The sequence below is a fragment of the Eretmochelys imbricata genome, chromosome 15 (assembly GCF_965152235.1).
Source record: "Eretmochelys imbricata isolate rEreImb1 chromosome 15, rEreImb1.hap1, whole genome shotgun sequence".
In the NCBI taxonomy this organism is placed as follows: Eukaryota; Metazoa; Chordata; order Testudines; family Cheloniidae; genus Eretmochelys; species Eretmochelys imbricata.
In genome coordinates, this window is record NC_135586.1 from 15,120,874 (window position 1) to 15,139,021 (window position 18,148).

Genomic DNA, 18,148 nt, shown 5'->3' on the forward strand with positions numbered 1-18,148 from the left:
GGGGCCCAGGGCAGAAAGCTCAGAGCCCCGGCATCCCGGAGGGGGAGAGAAGCCCTGGTGCCCCACTGAAGCCCTGAGCACCCCCTCCCCCTGTGCTGGGCCCTGGAGTTTTTATGTCATATTGGGGAGGGGGGGCCTCAGAAAGAAAAATGTTGAGAAGCCCTGCTGTATACCATCTGTGGCCAAGGGAATGGACAGATGATATCAAATCCCTCAACAAGATTTTGATTATTTTTTTAACCGACCCAGTTCCCAGTTCCTTGTGGTCATGGCTGCTAATGAGTAGTCTCGTGAGTCCCATCCTAAAGCCACTCCCGAAGACCAGGAATTCAAGGGACTGGATTTATAGGGTCGAAAGGCTTATTCCATCATTGCTCTTCCAAAAACGGGTGGTTAACTATCGGGCTTTTATCTAAATACATTTTTTTTCTGCAATTTCTAAGTTTGCTGACAAGTTGCCAGAGGAATATAAGGGACAGTTTGAAGCTTAATTTGAGGTCACTTCACAGCCTGAACATTCCTTCAAGCAGCTGTTGACGTTGCTGATATGAATTCATGGTCAGTGGCCACTGTGATTTCCATTAGGCGCTCTTCCTGGCTGCAGTCTTCTGGCATTCCAAAGGAGTTGCAAAATGCAACAGAAGATTTACTCCTCAAAGGATCTTAAACCATCTCCCAACAAAATGGACCATGCTGTGCGCACCCTGAGAGACTCTTGTGCAACAGTGGTGGTAGCGGCTTACCAGTGCCGTTTAACCATTCGGAAATTTCCTTACCTGGATGATTGGCTAGTTTGTGGAACGTTTAGTGACCAGGTCCAAAACAGCATCCCTGTCATCAGACAGGTGTTCTTTCGTCTGGGCCTGAAAAGAAAAAAAAGGACAAATTACAATCAACACAGTGTATAACTTTCATGGGTGCAGACCTTGATGCCATGAACCCTCTGGCTAACCTTCTTAGGGGAAAGGTTTCGCTCTGTAGCCTTTCTTGAAAGCCACAACATCATCCGCGTGTGCCTGCCTACAGCTCCTGGGCCACATGACCTCATGCACTGAGGAAACTTCACATGTCAGACTTCACCTTCGCTGTCTGCAGTCCTGGCTCCAGTCAGTGTATCGTCCTTCTAGTCACCCTCTGAACACGCGGATTTGTGTACCTGCTCAAGTGCTTCAGACTCTGAATTGGTGGTTAGATCCACAGAATGTATGCAAAGGAGTTTCGTCTCTGTCCCCAGAACCAATTATGACTCTGGTAATGAATGGATCTACCAAAGACTGGGAGACCCATCTCAGTCAGCTTCAGGCACAAGCTCTTTGGTCACCCCAGGAAGTTTCTTTCCATTTAAATGTACTGGAACTCAGAGGTGTTCATCAAGCCTTTGAGATGTTTGTCCACCATCAAGACCCAGGTGATGGAAGTTTTTTGTGGACAACTCCGCCATGTTTTATCTGAACAAGCAGAAAGGTGCAAGATCATCTCAGCTATGCCAGGATGCCATCCTCCTATGGAACCTGTGTGTAAGAAACTGTGTCTCCCTGAAGCTGTTCTCCTTCTAGGAGTGAGAGAAACAACTGGGGATTCCCTCATCAGGGATTTCGTAGCCCAACACAAGTGGTCAGTCAGAAAGGACATTCTCCTCTAGATTTTCTCCCCGTGAGTACCCAGTAATAGACTTGTTCGCCACCAACCTGAACAACAGATGGAGGAGATTTTGCCCCACGGCGGGCCACGGCCTGGGCTCCATCACAGATGCTTTCCTTCTCCCTCGGTCCAGTCAATTTCAATATGCTTTCCTCCTGGTTCCTCTCTTTCCAGGGATACTCAGGAAGCTGAAAAGAGACAAATCAACATTAATCCTCCTGCCACTGGCATGGCCCTGGATCTGCATCACCTCTCCATCTGGTCACTGATAACTTTTCCTCTAGTCAAGGATCTCCTCTCTCAGAACCAGGGCAGGTCTCTTCATCCCAACCTCCAGTCTCTCCACTTCACAACATGGATGATCTCTGGTTAAATTCTAATGAGAAATCATGCTTCCAAGACATTCAGACCATCTTGGTGAACAGCAGAAAATATTCCACTACAGCCAGCAAAGAGGAAGAGATTTTTAATTTGGGCACAATCTCAACACTTACTGCTCCATCACCCAGAGGTTAGACATGCTGGACTATCTGTTGCACCTGATATCATCAGGCCTTTTGATTAGTTCTGTGAGAGTTCTCCTGGCTTCCATATCTACATTACATCCACCAGGGTTTTCCATTTTCTCTCATCCTCTGGTTTCCTGATACTTGAAAGGTTTACTCAACACTTACCCTCCTGTGTCTGATCCTGGACCTATATGGGATCTCAGACTAGTCCTCTCCAAACAGATAGGATCCTCCTTTGGACTTATGGTGACAGCCTCATTACCTTTACTGTCTATGAGGACCGTGTTTCTAGGTGGCAATCACTTCTGCATTCGATTTACTCTTGTGCATCGCGTGCACATATACCTTCAGAGGAATATACATCTGCATAACACATCTCTAAGAACAACATTTACTTTACAGGTAAGAAACTTTTTTTTATATCCGTATACAGTAATCACATCCACGCTAGGGGATGCTTCACCTATTTCTATCAGTATAAAATCATTCCAGCCCCCCACCACCTGCACAACCAAAATACTGAAATTGCTACAAAAACTGTGTATAGACCAGGCCTTCATTAGTTCCTTGAGCAAGGAAAGAAACATCAGAATTTCTGCTATTTATCCTAATCCTCTATGTAACATCCAAACCAAGAAAAAAAATCTTTCATTAATCAAAGTTTTCAGTCTCCTGCTGTTCAGATTGATATTTCACACATTAAGCAAAAAATAATTACAGTGAACAATGGAATATTCCAAAACCTTGGCTTCAGTTCTGTTGGTACCAATCTTTTCTATGTTTTTGGCATTTTGCTGTTAAAACGGGAGACAGTTTTAAGATGATATCACCTTTTGTACTATATGTTGTAACTCAAACTGTTTAGCCATTTGCTATGTGGAATTCCTATGAATAATCATAGTAATTTATCTATTTACAGGAGTTGTTTCTATAAAGAATCATTCTCCTTATCTTGCTCTGAAAAAAAAATTGAACTTTGACCATGTTTTTTAAAAAAATGCCAGAATTTAATCTTTACCATTATATAATACCTATAACCTCTATAATCTATAATACCTCTAACCCAAAACTTTCCCTCCCCCTCTTTCCCCATACAACCACAATTCCTGCACGGTAGGACATATGTAATATTTTCACATCCTTCACCTTTCCCCAGTTGCAATACTTGAAAGTTTACCCTATGGCTTATGTGGATGGATTGTGGAAACTCCTGGGATGTTCAGAAATGTTTTGTCATCTTAGATGTGCAACACTGTCTGAGCCAAGGTTCTGCAGCAGGGGAAGAAATGTTTTTCTTGGGGAGGGTGAAATCAGCAGTCTTATCAGAGATTGTGCATCCCCTCCAGTTTTCCCCATGTTAAGCCTTATTACTCTTCTTGCCTCAAATCACAGCTGTGATCATCCGTGGCTGAACAGAACTCTGGAACTTATAAATTCATTGTTTGATCAACCAGAGTCACTGTTAAGTGTTGCAAAGTACTTGCTTCCCCTTGTGCTGAATGGGAGCCTGGATTGAGAATTCAAGAATCTTGGTTTAGAGTGTATGTATTATTTGGCATACAGGCAGATTTCCTGTTTTGTCTGGGCAGCTTCACATTAATCATGTTAAGTTGTTCTGTAGAGCTTTTCTATGACTGCCAGGGAAAGGCCATTTATAATTGCGCACAGTTTGGTACGGTATAAACTACGAGCACTGAGAAGGGGTGCAGGCCTTTGAGAGGGCTTTGAATCCAAGGATTTCCTGGGCAGTTCTGAAAAGGACTTGGAGCCTGCGCATATAAGAAGCTGTTCCTCCTGTGATCATGTATTGTGGGCATGTAGCTCAGCCATTTAAGGATCTGTTTTATATCTTATGCTTGGCAAACATGCAGTGCATTTGCCATCAGATTGCTAGGGTGCTAGCTTCACCTCCCCACACAAACATAGAAAATAAAATTATAGTCCAGGCGGCCTTTCAACTGGGGAGAGAAGGGAAATAGGCTACTAAGGCTTGTTGCCAGCTACTATACAGTATGTGACTACCTTTCCTATCCAGTGTTCTGCACAGAGGTAAGAAAAGAGTTTTTAGAAAGGAAAAGGCTTTAAAAAGGAAAAGGTTCAGACTCGATACTGAATTAGTGTGTATAAAGCTGCAGCAGTATAGTAAGAGATTGTTTGTTTCACATTTAAACAAACAAAAAGTTTCTTCCTAGAATAATGGCAGACTTCAGTAAGTAAAATAAATTCTTTCTTCCCAGGCCATTCCCTAAAGGAGATGAAAGAAAGAAAGCTTGTTTGAGTGCTCTGTCTGAGGTGAAAGTACAGCCTGGTAAGAAGTGGTCTAATCATATTGTACGTTCCTTTTGCATTTAGCATGAATACTGTACTTTGTAGGAGTGATTCATGGGAATTTCATAACAATTGGGCTCTTCTCTGCCTCTTCTTTAATATTTTTGCTGCCTGGGGCTAAGAAGTGACTTGTTCTGTTGTTGTTCCTTGTCAAGCTAAGCATGAACATGGTAGCACAAATATTTGTATAGTACCAACAGTGTGCATGGCATGTCACAATCCAGATATGAAGATCCCTGCCCCAAAGAGCATGAAGGGAGCAGTACAATTGAAGAGCAAGGTTAAGAAAAGCTTTTGCTTTGTGTCACATGTTTTTGGTAGATGATGGGCGGGCAGGCTATGCATGTGAAGAAATAAGTTTTCAGGGATGAGACACAACCATCTAACTGCCCTTCCCTCTCGTGTCCTCTGTCCCTATCCCATACTTAGACAGTCTCTACTGCTCCAAGACCCTTTTTTTTCCCCCTCTGAATCTGACCTTTAAAACTTATTCGGGATTTTTGAGGGATAAGTTTTATCTGTGTCTTTCTGTAATCTGTTTTCTGTGGCAATTAATGACCAATCTAAAAGGTATCCTGTGTCCTTTACAGGCTACAGGCTACAGCCTATAGACTGTCTTATGGTGGTAGACCGTAATGTATCCATTTCTAACTTCAATATAGATTTTAAAATTACATGAATCAATGTATTATCAAACTTCTAGAACTTCACTCTGTCATGCTAGCTGGTGAATTCACTTCATGTCTATCAAGTTCTCTTCTCCCCTTTTGTTGTAGGCTGTTACTTGCCCAGCAATCCTGAAGCGATTGTTTTGGATATTGACTACAAGTCTGGAACTCCTATGCAGAGGTAATTTGCAGTGTTGTTGTAGCCTTGTTGGTCCCAAGATATGAAAGAGACGAGGCACGTGAGGTAATATCTTTTATTGGACCAACTTTTTTGCTAGTGGAAGGTACAAGCTTTCATGCTACACGGAGCTCTTCCGCTGGTCTGGGAAAGGAAGCAGTGTGTCATAGGTGTAGCTCGTGCTTGTACCTACCACCAACTGAAGTTGGTCCAATAAAAGATATTGCCTCGTCTATCTTGCCTCTTTCCTGTGCAGAGGCAACATCATATTGTTTTATACCACAGATAATCTTAGTTACAATATTTAGGTCTTTTCTAGGACGTTTTGTTGGTTGGAAACATCAAACTCAACTTCCTTATGTGTGTGTTTGTACTTTCAGTGCTGCAAAAGCACCATACTTGGCCAAGTTCAAGGTTAAATGGTGTGGAGTCAGTGAACTTGAAAAAGAAGGTCAGTAATATAGTTCTTAATCATTTATACTACTAATTAACAGTCAATGACTCATTGCAGTTTCATGCTTTTGGTGGATGGTATCATTCCAGTAAAACTGGGTTCAAATTTTAACGTAAGGCATGTTAATTCAACCCAGAAATTGAATTCTGTAAATTGTGGGGGGGGGGAAATAAGCTTGTTGTTTGAGTTTTAAGAGGCAAATCAGATCTTGTAAAAACAGAGCAGATATTTGTGTACTAAAGAGATTTTGCCAATGACTTTAAATCCAGCATGTAAATTAGGTATATTTGGGTAGTTTAGAAAACAAGGAAACTCAGGTTAACGCGGCTGTGCAATGCTTTTTTAAATCATAAATTTCAGAAGGATTTTTAGCTCCTGGGCTTGATTTGTACATGTACTTTTCCGGCAGACCATGAGGGCTATTTTGGAATCTAATTTGTATGTATAAATGCCACCTGTACTGCAGGAAACATAACGTCTTCAGGAATTCAGTGTTACTCAGTGCAATTCACCCTGCAATGCAGAAAATCTCTTGTAGACAAGTGAAGGGTTAAGTTTCCAGTACTGTCATTTATTGTGATTCAAGGCTGCTAATTAAGCTCCATGTTCAAGTTTTGCTTTTTGCTCTGTTTGCAGGTCTGCGTTGTCGCTCTGACTCCATAGACGAAAGTGGAGAAGAAGGGGTTGACCGTAAGAAAATCTGTTGGCAAGCAGCTATCTTTAAAGTGGGCGATGACTGCAGACAGGTAAAAAGCTTCTATAGTAATTGAAAATTGATTGACAGAGGTTGTATTTTAAAGGGGAGTAAAAATCACACTGGAGTGCCCTTCTCTCTGGAGCTCTTGGGGACAATGTTTAGCTTATTACAGAGACATAGTGAAAGGGGAGAACTACATTACCCACTCCTGGAAAAGTGGTGGAAAGAAAATCTCATACGTTCAAGACACAGCTTTACCCAGTGCCAAAAATGCCTGTTGAAGCCTCACACTCCAAACAGCAAACTTTATTTTAAAAAAAAGTGTAGTTAATGGTAGTTCAGCAGTGGCTTCCAAAGTGAAGTGTGTTATGGATTCAAAGCGGTTTCTTTTTAACTGAGAAGGGGAATGTTGGCTACGATGTTGGAGTTACTCCTACTCCTCTCCTCAAGGAATGCCAAGGATTTTCATATCCGTCAGAGGCAAGCAGATAAGTCTTCAGTGTTAACACCTTATCTGAATGACATCTGTGTACATTGACTTCCTGCCCACCCAAACTACATTTTCCATCTGTTTTTCCTCTATAGATATAGTGAGTGCAACACTAAGTACACATCTGCTAACTTTCTGTGGGGTGTTTGTTTGCTCTGTTCTTCAGACCACTTTCATAACCAGTTGGATCTTGTTGCATGACCTCTCTAATACTTATGCCCCCTTTTGTTGTTAAACAGGACATGTTAGCTTTACAAATCATTGATCTCTTCAAGAATATATTTCAGCTGGTAGGCCTGGACCTGTTTGTGTTCCCCTATAGAGTGGTGGCCACAGCCCCAGGGGTAAGTGGATGATAAACTATTCAGACTGTGAACAGAATTAAGCACTGTTGAAAGGGGCATCTCTCTGTCAGCCCATATTCCTCTAGAGCAGGGAATTTTTATCCCCAGATCACCTTCTTCTAAGCTTCTGACTGGGCACTTGCCACCTGTGACACTCCTACCCCCTCTCCCTTGAGAATATGTTGTGTGAGCAGCAGAAAGTGCCAGAGAGAAGTACCTCTGGGAAGCCGTCATGATTCTCCTCTTCAGTTAGTTATAGGAAAGGTGGAAAGTTTGGGACATTCTTTTTAATGAATAAATGGGAAATGTATATTCAGTGTTCTAGACATTTTTACCCATATGTCCCATGGGATCTGTATAGCTGCCATCAGCCATGAAAAATGTATGTTGGGAACGTGCTTTGCAGTCTTGTTTGTCTTCCCCTTCAGTGTGGTGTTATTGAATGCATTCCTGACTGCACCTCCCGTGACCAGCTGGGCAGGCAGACAGACTTCGGAATGTATGATTACTTTACAAGGCAATATGGAGACGAGTCAACCCTTGCTTTCCAAAAGGTAACATACCAACTGGCCAAACATAGCAAAATATTGACTTGAGAAGCATTCTGGCTATAAGAAATACCGTGACACTATATTGTATAATTATTACCATAATACGGTACCTGGTGTCAGATGCAGATAATCCTGTGAGCAGGCTATGCACAGAAGCTGTTGCAGGACTGGAGAATGTCATTCATTTAAAATAGTGTAAACATGAATGGAAGAAATTCTTTATCAGATTATATCTGCTCTTGGGATGGTGTAGCACACTAGCCCTCCTCTTCTGAATTTGCTCTAATTTCTCATTTATGCAGGCTCGATATAATTTCATCCGCAGTATGGCTGCCTATAGCCTCCTGCTGTTTCTGCTCCAGATTAAAGACAGACACAATGGCAACATCATGCTGGACAAAAAGGGGCACATCATTCATATTGGTCAGTTGTGTCCCCTTGGCCTTCTGTATGTCTCTGCCGTTTCATTCTGCTGCAAGATATTGTTTAAAAAAATTAAAAAGCCAGTTCTCCTCCTCTGAAGTCATTCTCTGTTCAGTGATTTCAAGATTTCCAAAAGGATGGGAAGATTTCCTGATGTGTGAAAGAAGTGTGCATTTCCGTACACTATGTGTGATTGTGTGCTGCTTTGTAATCCAGACTTGCAAATTTCTACCTGCCTTAAGCAAGTACTTGTTTGTTTTTTTAATTTTAGATATGCTAGTGAAGTATCATTTGATTTCTTTCATCACTGTATGGGTGCATTTTAGATTTTGTGCTTTAGCTGGTAAGTTTACGTAACCAAGGCTATGTAACCTCTGCACAGAATTTGCGTTTATGGAAATCCACTAATGCGTCAGTGAGAAGCTTACTTATGTAGTGAGTTGTGAAACACCTCACATTAAGTTTCATCTTTACTTTTGTATTCGTGCACTCCAAGTTCATCTGCAAACACACTTCAGAGGAGGGCAATAGGAGTGCATACAATATGTAGTCATAATGTGGGGTCTTGGGCCCACCTCTGTTATCCCTTTCAGCTGTTACCCTCACTGGTAGGGGAGCCAGATTGGAACAGCTCTATGACTGGTATCCTCATGGGCAGAGAAACCATGGATTTTTGTGCCATACTTTGGGGACAGTACCAGGAAGGACAAAGAGTATTTCCGGGAGAGGTGGGATACTGAGGGGAATTTTGCACTAATTAGAGATTCTGGGGAGTCTTGAAGGTAGCCCTTAGAGGTGTGCATTACATAGTCTAGCCTGGAGGGATGGAAGTGGTCTGAGGTCTGCATGGGAGAGGAATGGTCACAGTCTCTGGTCAAATATGGGTAATGAAAGGGACACGATCTGTCACCACTAGCTAGGCTATTGTCACATAAGGCTTGAAACCACAGAGAAACTTCAGGCTGAACAGAAGACAGCCGGCCCTTCTTTAGGGGGTGAGCCACGATAGACTGACTCCATTTACTCTCAAGTCTCCACATGGATTCCTGGTCTCTCTTTGGATGTAATTGAGCATTTAGTTTCTACAGCAATCAGTGCCCTATTAACCAGTACAGTACATTCACTGGTTTATTATATGTTTGTGTGTGTGTGTGCAGATTTTGGTTTCATGTTTGAAAGCTCACCTGGTGGAAATCTGGGCTGGGAACCAGACATCAAGCTGACCGATGAGATGGTGATGATAATGGGAGGAAAAATGGAGGCCACCCCTTTCAAGTGGTTCATGGAGATGTGTGTCAGGGGGTACCTAGCAGTCAGGTGAGAAGGCTTTGCATCTCTCCTCGTTTGTTCACAGCCAGGGGTGCTTCCACATCTAATAACTGATATTTAGTGGATAATCAGCAATCAGCTTTCTTTACTACTTAGTGCATTTGAATCTCATGCTTATCTGAAGGCCGTGTCCTGTGCAAATGGAATCATTGCTCCCCAAAATAGTGAGAACTTCCCTTAGATAATAAACATGACTCTAGAATCTGAGACCTTGCTTTGAACTATGAAGAACTGTGAAAACTCTGCCCTTACCAAAAGGCATCAGCCTGTATTCAGCAGACAATGGATATGATCTAAAATCTGGGAAGGGAAGAGTACTCTATCATGGGCCTGAGCCTATCCCAACATGCATTCCTCTTCTCTAACAATGCCAGAGTGTGAGGCAAGGTGGTTTCTTACAAAGTTTGCATTGACTTCATATTCTGATTGAGCTTCCTGGTTTCTTGTTCATTTCATACTTGTACGTCACATGGGGGAATTTCTTTCATGTTGATCTTTAAGTTTAGCCCTTTCCTTGCTTCGCTGTACTTCGTGTGTATGGTGTAAATAATCTGGGGTATGGAGAAAACTTTTGAATTCCTCTAGAACCTCTGCCATCAGCACTAATAGGACAACCACATTGAGCTCCAGCTGATATGATGCTTATCAGGTGGGGCCAGAACTTCCACTGTAAACCACGTAAGCAGTTTGAGCCCAGCAATCCAACTTGCAGCCAGCCAGTCACAAAGAAGATTTCTTAAATCTTTACTTTGGTGCTAGCACGAGTCCAGCACCATTTAACTTGGGCTAGGGAGGCAGTCTTGCTTACTGAATAGGGCATTAGGCACTGGCGGTTAAGAGAACTATATTCTGTTCCCCCTTCTGCCACTGTCTCAGGGCTTGTCTATATTTATAGCTAAATCGGCACTGTTGCGATCGATGCAGCGGTGTCGATTTAGTGGGTCTGGTGAAGACAAGCTAAATCAATGACAGATGTCTGTACTCGATGTCTGTACTCGCCTTCCGGGGAGGTGAAGTCGGCGGGAGAGCGTCTCCTAAGTTACGTCGACTTGAGTTATGGAACGTAGGTAACTGAAGTGGCATAACTTAGGTTGACTTACAGCTTTAGTATAGACCAGCCCTCACTGTGTATCTTTTGGGTAAATCATTAAAGGTATATTTTCAGACAGGTTGAGGCCACTCTGATGAAGATTTACCCTTTAATCTCTCTCTGTCAGATTTTTTCTGTCTAAAACGTGGCTGATATTTCCCACCTTTAGTAGAACGTGTTTGAGATGCTTCAGTGGGAAGCCCTCTGTGGATGTGTCTTCAATGCAGAGTTTACTCAGGTGATTGGCACCTGGGTAGCCTACCCCAAGCCTGAGCTGCTGCACTCACTCATGGGTGTCGCTAGGACTTCTGATGGCGTATGCTGTTGTTTTCTGTGCTGCACTAAGTGGAGCCAATTCTTATTCATTTAATTGTGGGACACTTGCCTGCCTTCTAGGCACATTGGGGGAATTGAGGGAAGGCACTGGAAGGTCATCAGCACTTGAGTGATTTAACCTGCGTCCTAATTGCAAAGTGGGAAGGTTACCAGCCAAAGTGAAAGCCAACCCGAGGATTAGTCTGTCGTCCCAGGTTAGCCAGGTAGCCTGGTTTGAAAGCACCACCCCACTTAGGTGAGAGTGTTTCATGTGTGGACAGGAGGCGGGTTAGGGGCAACACCCAAGTAAAATAGCCTAAGTTAACTATGCAGTGAAGATGTACTCTATAAAAGCGAAGTATTATTGATGCTAACTTAAAAAAATCAAAGCTTCCTCAGTTAGTAGCCAAACCTGTGTCCATCTGGGAGCACTCGTCATGTCAGCAGAGTTCAGTGTGTTAATTTTGGCAGGCCTGGGAAGGCACTGAAACAGAGGCAAAAATATCATCTGAATGTTGGGAGTATTCACATAGCGGATGGTGGGTAGGGTTGCCAACCCCCCCGGATTGTCCTGGACTCTCCAGGAATTAAAGCTTCATCTTTAATTAAAGATTATGTCATATGATGAAACCTCCAGGAATATCTCCAACCAAAATTGGCAAACCTAATGGTGGGGGGTGAGTAATGGTATAGTCATAGAGGGCTACATGGAGGCGTTAGGAAATAGTGCTGCGCTAATGGATTTCCCATGCTGTTTGCTTAAGAGCAGTGTGCTGTTGGATTCAGCTGATTACATTTTTACTATTGCCAAAAGAATGTTACTTTGCACAAATACTGTTTAGTACCATTCTCCCCAAGGTTGTTATCCATCTCACACCATTCTGCTTATCTGGCTGCCAAACACAGGGGAGCGAAATTGCCTTTGTCGCAGTAATTTAATTAGGGCGACAGACTGTGAACAGCAGTACAGCTCCATCAGCAAACATAAGAGGATTAAACTGTGTAGATTAAATTACAATAAAAGGTGTGATCCAGTCCCCAGCTGAATTCCTCAGTTTATGCTCTGTACCCAGCAAAGGCAGGAAAAGTTTGAGAACTCTAATTGCCTTTTGCCATCTCTCTTTCTCTCTCTCTCTAGACCCTACATGGATGCTGTAGTCTCTCTGGTTACCTTGATGTTGGATACAGGGCTCCCCTGTTTCCGAGGGCAGACAATCAAGTTGTTGAAGTAAGTCATGCAGATATCTGTTAACCCTTTCCTTATTTTTTCACCATAGGAGCATTGCCTCTACTGTTTGTCTTAACGTAGCAGCAGGTGTAGTTTGACCCTAGCCAAATATGGCCTAATAAATGTTTTGAAGGAGAATTTGATTGTTTTATAGCGTCTCTCATGCAATAGGGATTTCAAAGCACTGTGCGCAAACTGAGTTAAATTCAACTAGTGCTGTGACTGTGCAGGTAAATAGAGTAGTTTTTAACTGCTCAGCATAGGTGCCGACTCTGTGGGTGCTCCGGGCTGGAGCACCCACGGGGAAAAAAAATAGTGTGAGCTCAGCACCCATCGGTGGCCCTGCCAATCAGCTCCTCCCCCGTCCTCACCGCAGTGCTTCCTGCCCACTGGCGGGCCCCAGCGATCAGCTACTCCCCTCTCCCCAGCACCTCCCGCCCACTGGTGATCAGCTGTGTGCAGGAGGCCAGGGGGGTTGGGGAAGGAGCAGGGGCAGGAATAGGTGGAGCAAGAATGGATGTGCTCGGGGGAGGGGGCAGGAAGAGGCGGGGGTGGGTCCCTGGGGGGAAGGTGTGGAGTGGTGGCGGGGCCTGGGGTGGAGCCGGGGTTGAGCACTCCTGGGGAAATTAGAAAGTCAACGCCTCAGCATTGGCAAACGCATAACCATAGAGGAGAGAACCTGTTTGAAGAAGAGGGATGTTGTCCAGGGTCTAAGATGATCCTCTGCACTCTTCTCAAATGCCATTGAGATCTTTAACGTTCACCAGGACAGGCACTGAATGATTTAACCTGCATCCTAATTGCAAAGTGGGAAGATTACCAGCCAAAGTGAAAGCCAACCCGAGGATTAGTACCAAGGATCATTCCTTGGTCGTTCTTACAGTACAGTACTCCCCTAATACTGCATTGCAACATCAGTAGTTTGGTGTACATCCAGCTCCTGGTGTGGCACTTAAATCAAACCCACAACCTTCTGACTCTTGCGTTAGCTCTGTAGTCACCATTTCCTACAGTCATTCATTCATTCCATGTGGTGGGGAGGAGACCGTCTGAGCCCCAACTTACACTATCTCCAAAGTATAGATATTTGAAGGGCAGGAGCTGCAAGAGAAAGGGTGTTTGATTAGGTCTCTCCTCTTCCTAGAGTTCTTGCTGGAAATCCAGCCACCGTTTTACAGTATTGATCTCTTCTCTTGTGAGTACCAATACTCAGGTGATTCTTCAAGTGTCACTGTCTGTGGAATACACTGGGTGCTAATAATTACTACAGGAGAAAAGCTGTACAGAACTAATATGCAACTCTTCGTTTTTTTCTACTGTAAGAACCAGAGGAGCACAGCTAATGTGTGCTTTTTCCCTCCCCCCAATACAGGCATAGGTTCAGCCCCAACATGACGGAGCGAGAGGCAGCAAACTTCATCATTAAGATCATTCAGAGCTGCTTCCTCAGTAACAGGTCTGGCATCTTCTGTCTGTCTTCTCCCGTTCTCTTCCCTAGACTGGACACTAGTTGGTTAGCCTTTTACGGGGGTTAAAGATCTTGTGCCATAGGTGGCATAAAGCTCTGTAGTTGTTGACCTCACAGTAATGCAAGAGAGCGGCCCTAGCTTGTGACCATACTATACCTTACCATATATTCCCTTTTATGGGAGTAGAGTATTACTAAGCTGAGGCAGCGGTTTCTGTTGCCTGGTCTAAAGAACATGGGATTTTCCGTGCCATATAGACAACAGCCTAATCAAGTTCAGCATTTTGCTTCCAGCAGTGACTGATGCCTGATGGCTTCCCAAAGCAGCCCAGCACCCCTCCTCTAATATTGCACCTAGCTAATTGTGTTATGCTGTTTGAGGGCTGGGAATCCTTTCTGATTTATGCAGGGATAACGTTGCCAAAGAATGGTATTGGCTGGGAACAGGGATCTCTTGCCTACTTTTCTGAATGAAGAGAGATTGTGACCTTCGTGCTCGTTGCCTTTTAGAAAGCTGGGAGTATATATGCAGAGGAAGCTGCATGTACAGCCTACTGGACTGAGCATGAGGCTTAGGGACAAGAATGCGGGGATTTAAAATAATTTTTGCAACCGATTTGCTGTGTTGCCTTGCCCAGTCACTTAATCTCTGCAGAAGAGGGAGAGTAGAACCTGCTGTCGGCACAGCAGTTTGAAGATGTAAAGCACTAAATAAGTGCTAAATTATTATTTGTGGAGAAAAGTATAACCTACCCTTCTCTGTGATGACCGTTCCTCTCTTTCCAATCAAACTTCTCTTCATACCTGTGTATCACATCGATGCATTAGTCATCCGACTACTTGACATGACATTGCATAATGCACAATGGTTCAGAAAGAGAACAGCACCTTGCGGAGCAAAGACAGCAGTTTGGCAGCTTGGCTCGCCCAAGCCAATCTGGGTGGGCTTCATTCTCTTGGGATGTGGTATTTAGTGTACTGAATAGAATAAAGCACCGCATTGGCTTCACAATAAGCCCAAAAAAACCTTGTTAGCTAATTACCCAGTGGTAACTGTGTTCATGCCTCCTGATACATAAATAGTTTTACAGTGTCCTATGAAAGATTTGAACAGAAAATGAAATTAAATGCAAAACATATATTTTAAATATTAGGTTTAGCTCCTATTGTAAAAGCTGACATTGTCATTTACTCACCCTTGGCCGCCTCAGCTCATTCTGTGATGGCATAAGATACAAGATCATGTCAGTTTCATGTGTATCACAGACATAAAAGTAATATTTAGGTTTGCTTGTTAATATTTCAACTACTGCCACTCTGGTTACTTCTATTTCCATTGTTGTTCCTGTTCTATTTTAGGTTACTTGGATTTTTATGTGACCCTGCCCTTGTGCAGTACTCTGAATACTACTCAAGTGAATTATGTATTTCTTTCCCTTAAACAGAAGAGTTGATTCGATCTAATCTGCCTAAGGTGCCTCTTGCAAGTCTAAGCACTGAAAGTTTGTTTCCTGCTATTGCATAAAATAGTAAAACCACTGCAGACTTTGCCCCCTTTTTCTTGCCTTAGTAAAGTGCAAAGAAGTTATTCTCTTTAGCCTAGCAATAGTGGAAGATTAGTCAGAGCCATGCTTAGCCAGTCCAGTTAGTGAGGATGTAACTCTTACTAAGTTATAAGTCAGTCTCTCTTTTGATGTTGCTGCACCAGTCCTAGTGTCAGTGACAAAGCGTCTCTCAGGTTAGCCTGATAGTCACTAACGTGCCCAACTGTAATATAGTACTGTAGCATAGTTTCCACTTAATGGAATTCAGCTCAGGATTAAGAACTGGAGAGGGAAGTAGTATGAATTTATTTTTTAACAAAGGACCTGCTGATTTAATCATGAAATTATTGAATGATTTCTCTATGTACTCTCAGCTGACTGGCGTCAGGGCCAAATGAGCCCTGCTAGTTTAAACTGGAGCAGACTGATGCGTTACTCATCATGACACTGCTCTCACAGTGCCTTCAAAGTGGAGGTTTAAGTTTGATTACAGGTTATCATCCGTGCATCTTCATTTCGTTGAGATTTCATTTTTGCAGTTGATCTGCTGATGCATTTCTATAGCCCCTCATTCACCCATGATTCTTCTATTGTTTTGTAGGAGTAGGACATATGACATGATCCAGTACTACCAGAATGATATCCCATACTGAGAGACAAGGAAGATTAGTCTGGGGAAAATGATACTCGTCACATCCCAATGCCTTTTCTCCAGACTAGTAATAGGAACTGTTCAATCACGCTTCACTGTCTCCAGTCTCTCATGTGCATGTACGCATTTTACTGGACCCTGCAACAATCAACAAATCCAATTAGTTCCTCTCTCCACTGGGATGTATATTTTTTTTCCTGTGGTTTTCTTGGAGTTGGCTGCAATCATAAATGAACATCCTCCTCTGGTTATGAATGTGTAAATTCTCAGAGGTAAAGCTGGGACGTACAGGAGTTTTTGTGCAATGCAAGGATTTTATAGTGAGTTTAAAAACCCTTAACACACCATCCAGTAGAATCCCCTGAAAGTGAGGGGTTTGAAGTTGGAGCGATGAAGTGTTGATTTGCTCTAATTATACTGTAGAAAAGTAATGATAATCGTCCAAGGTGGTGATGTCTCTGCATCTGTGTTAAGACTTTGCACTGTCTATGGTCCCTGCTACATGGCCAGTATTTCATATGTACATGAAGAATGTATTTTTTTCCCTTTTGTGTGTTTAAAAAAAACCAAAACTCTACTGAAGATATATTTAATCTATAAAATGTAATAAAGATCTTCGACTTTATTGTGCCTGTGTTACAAATCCTTTGAAATATACTCTTCTTTCACCCAAGGGTTGTAAGCTGCTTGGGTTTGGTCCAGCACATCATTTTGCAAGTTCACGCAGTGACTAGTGTTCATGTTCACTGTGGGTTTTTCCCCCACCTATCTATAAGAGGAGTCTCAACCCTTCTTCAGCCTTGGGCATATTCACTTTTAAATGGTAGATTATTATTTCTGCAAAATTATTTTCTGTGCAGGTTTCTCGCACCTGGATTCAACTCTGTAGATTGACAGAAGTAGAGCTCCTGACATGCTTAAGGATTTTTGGTCCCCGAGGGCAGCAGTAGTATGTGTCATGAACCAGGACACAAAAATGGCCATACTGGGTCAGACCAAAGGTCCAGCTAGCCCAGTATCCTGTCTTCCGACAGTGGCCAATGCCAGGTGCTTCAGAGGGAATGAACAGAACAGGTAATCATCAAATGATCCATCTAGGATGTGGGTGGTCAGGCTTAATAGTCAGAGAAGAGGCAGTCAGGCCAGGAACAATGCTGAAGGTCAGAGCCAGAGTCCGGTACCAAAAGTCAGAGCCAAAGGTCACAACCGGAGTCAGGAGTGGAGCGGGAGAGACAGGACGGTAGCATGGCTGTGAACAAGGCCGGATCAGGCCTGAAGCAAGATTAGGAACAGGTGGGCACTGGCGAGATTGTAGCTGCGGGAAAGAGCATAGAGCTGCCAGAGATCAGTTGTTGCTGTTGAACCTAAGAACAGGTTTGCTGACTTCCTCAACCAGTCAAGTGGAGTGGTCAATCAAGTGGCTCTCATGAACTGCCCGGAGACTGGGCAGCTGCAGCAGCAAGTCCGCATTCTGACAGTATCTACGTTCGCCAATCACCACTTTTTCCCCCTATGGCCACCACGGAACTTAACTGTGACCTTGGAAACTTCCAGTAGGTCCTTTCTTTACCTCCCGTTTGAGTTCAGCAAAACAGCTCCCATCTCAGCTTGCGCAGGGTCAGTCCTGCCTTGAGTAGCTGATCAACCTGCGTCCCTTCCTGCTTCCAAGTCAGGTCTGAGTGGTAGTTAAGGCCTACCCTCAGAAACTAGCAGTGCTTGTGATCCTCCGTTCCCTAGGTGAATGATTTGGCTGATCAAGGACACTGCTCTGCAGGGTGTCAGAAGATCAATCGGCCTTCTTACCAGGGTGTTGGCATTACCAGGGTTTGTGGTAATATACCCAGTGTCCCAACAGACAACTAGGGTACACAGGAGCCCAGCTACATGTAACTCAATTAAAACCTCGAGGTAGGGTGCAGGTCATCGCTAGTCTGGCAGAAAGAGTATGCAAGGGCCAACAGGTGAAAGCTGAAACCGTGCTACATTGATTGTGTCTCGTGGCTGCAGCCGTGCTTTTACCCACGGTGTTTTGTGGACCTCTTATCTTTCCCTTGTTTAAAAACAAAAGAGCATGTTCACATTTTGGCATGGGTCTTGTTCTTTCCGCTAGCTGCGGTTTTATTTTCCTTTTTTGTCTGAGATTCCTTGAACGACTAGCTTTACAGCAGTGAGAAACCTGCACAGATGGTACTTATCGAGAAGAGATAATTATTTACCTGTCATCCTCCTTCACTGAAGA

General features: G+C 43.4%; 1 protein-coding gene across 7 annotated transcripts in view; it reads left to right on the forward strand.

Moving 5' to 3' along the window:
- Positions 1–16,534, forward strand: part of PI4KA (phosphatidylinositol 4-kinase alpha) — a 96,318-nt gene extending 79,784 nt beyond the window's left edge. For 4 of the 7 annotated variants that reach the window (XM_077835221.1, XM_077835222.1, XM_077835225.1 and 1 more), the window contains exons 45-55: positions 4,388–4,458; positions 5,255–5,327; positions 5,705–5,775; positions 6,415–6,524; positions 7,205–7,309; positions 7,738–7,863; positions 8,163–8,283; positions 9,441–9,600; positions 12,156–12,245; positions 13,618–13,701; positions 15,859–16,534. In XM_077835221.1, coding sequence (XP_077691347.1) covers positions 4,388–4,458; positions 5,255–5,327; positions 5,705–5,775; positions 6,415–6,524; positions 7,205–7,309; positions 7,738–7,863; positions 8,163–8,283; positions 9,441–9,600; positions 12,156–12,245; positions 13,618–13,701; positions 15,859–15,910 — 1,063 coding nt within the window. In that variant the 3' untranslated portion in view covers positions 15,911–16,534. Of the gene's footprint in view, positions 1–4,387; positions 4,459–5,254; positions 5,328–5,704; positions 5,776–6,414; positions 6,525–7,204; positions 7,310–7,737; positions 7,864–8,162; positions 8,284–9,440; positions 9,601–12,155; positions 12,246–13,617; positions 13,702–15,858 lie in introns of those variants that run through there. The other 3 variants (XM_077835224.1, XR_013348089.1, XR_013348088.1) reach the window with 3 other exon arrangements.
- The last annotated feature ends 1,614 nt before the right edge of the window (positions 16,535–18,148 follow it).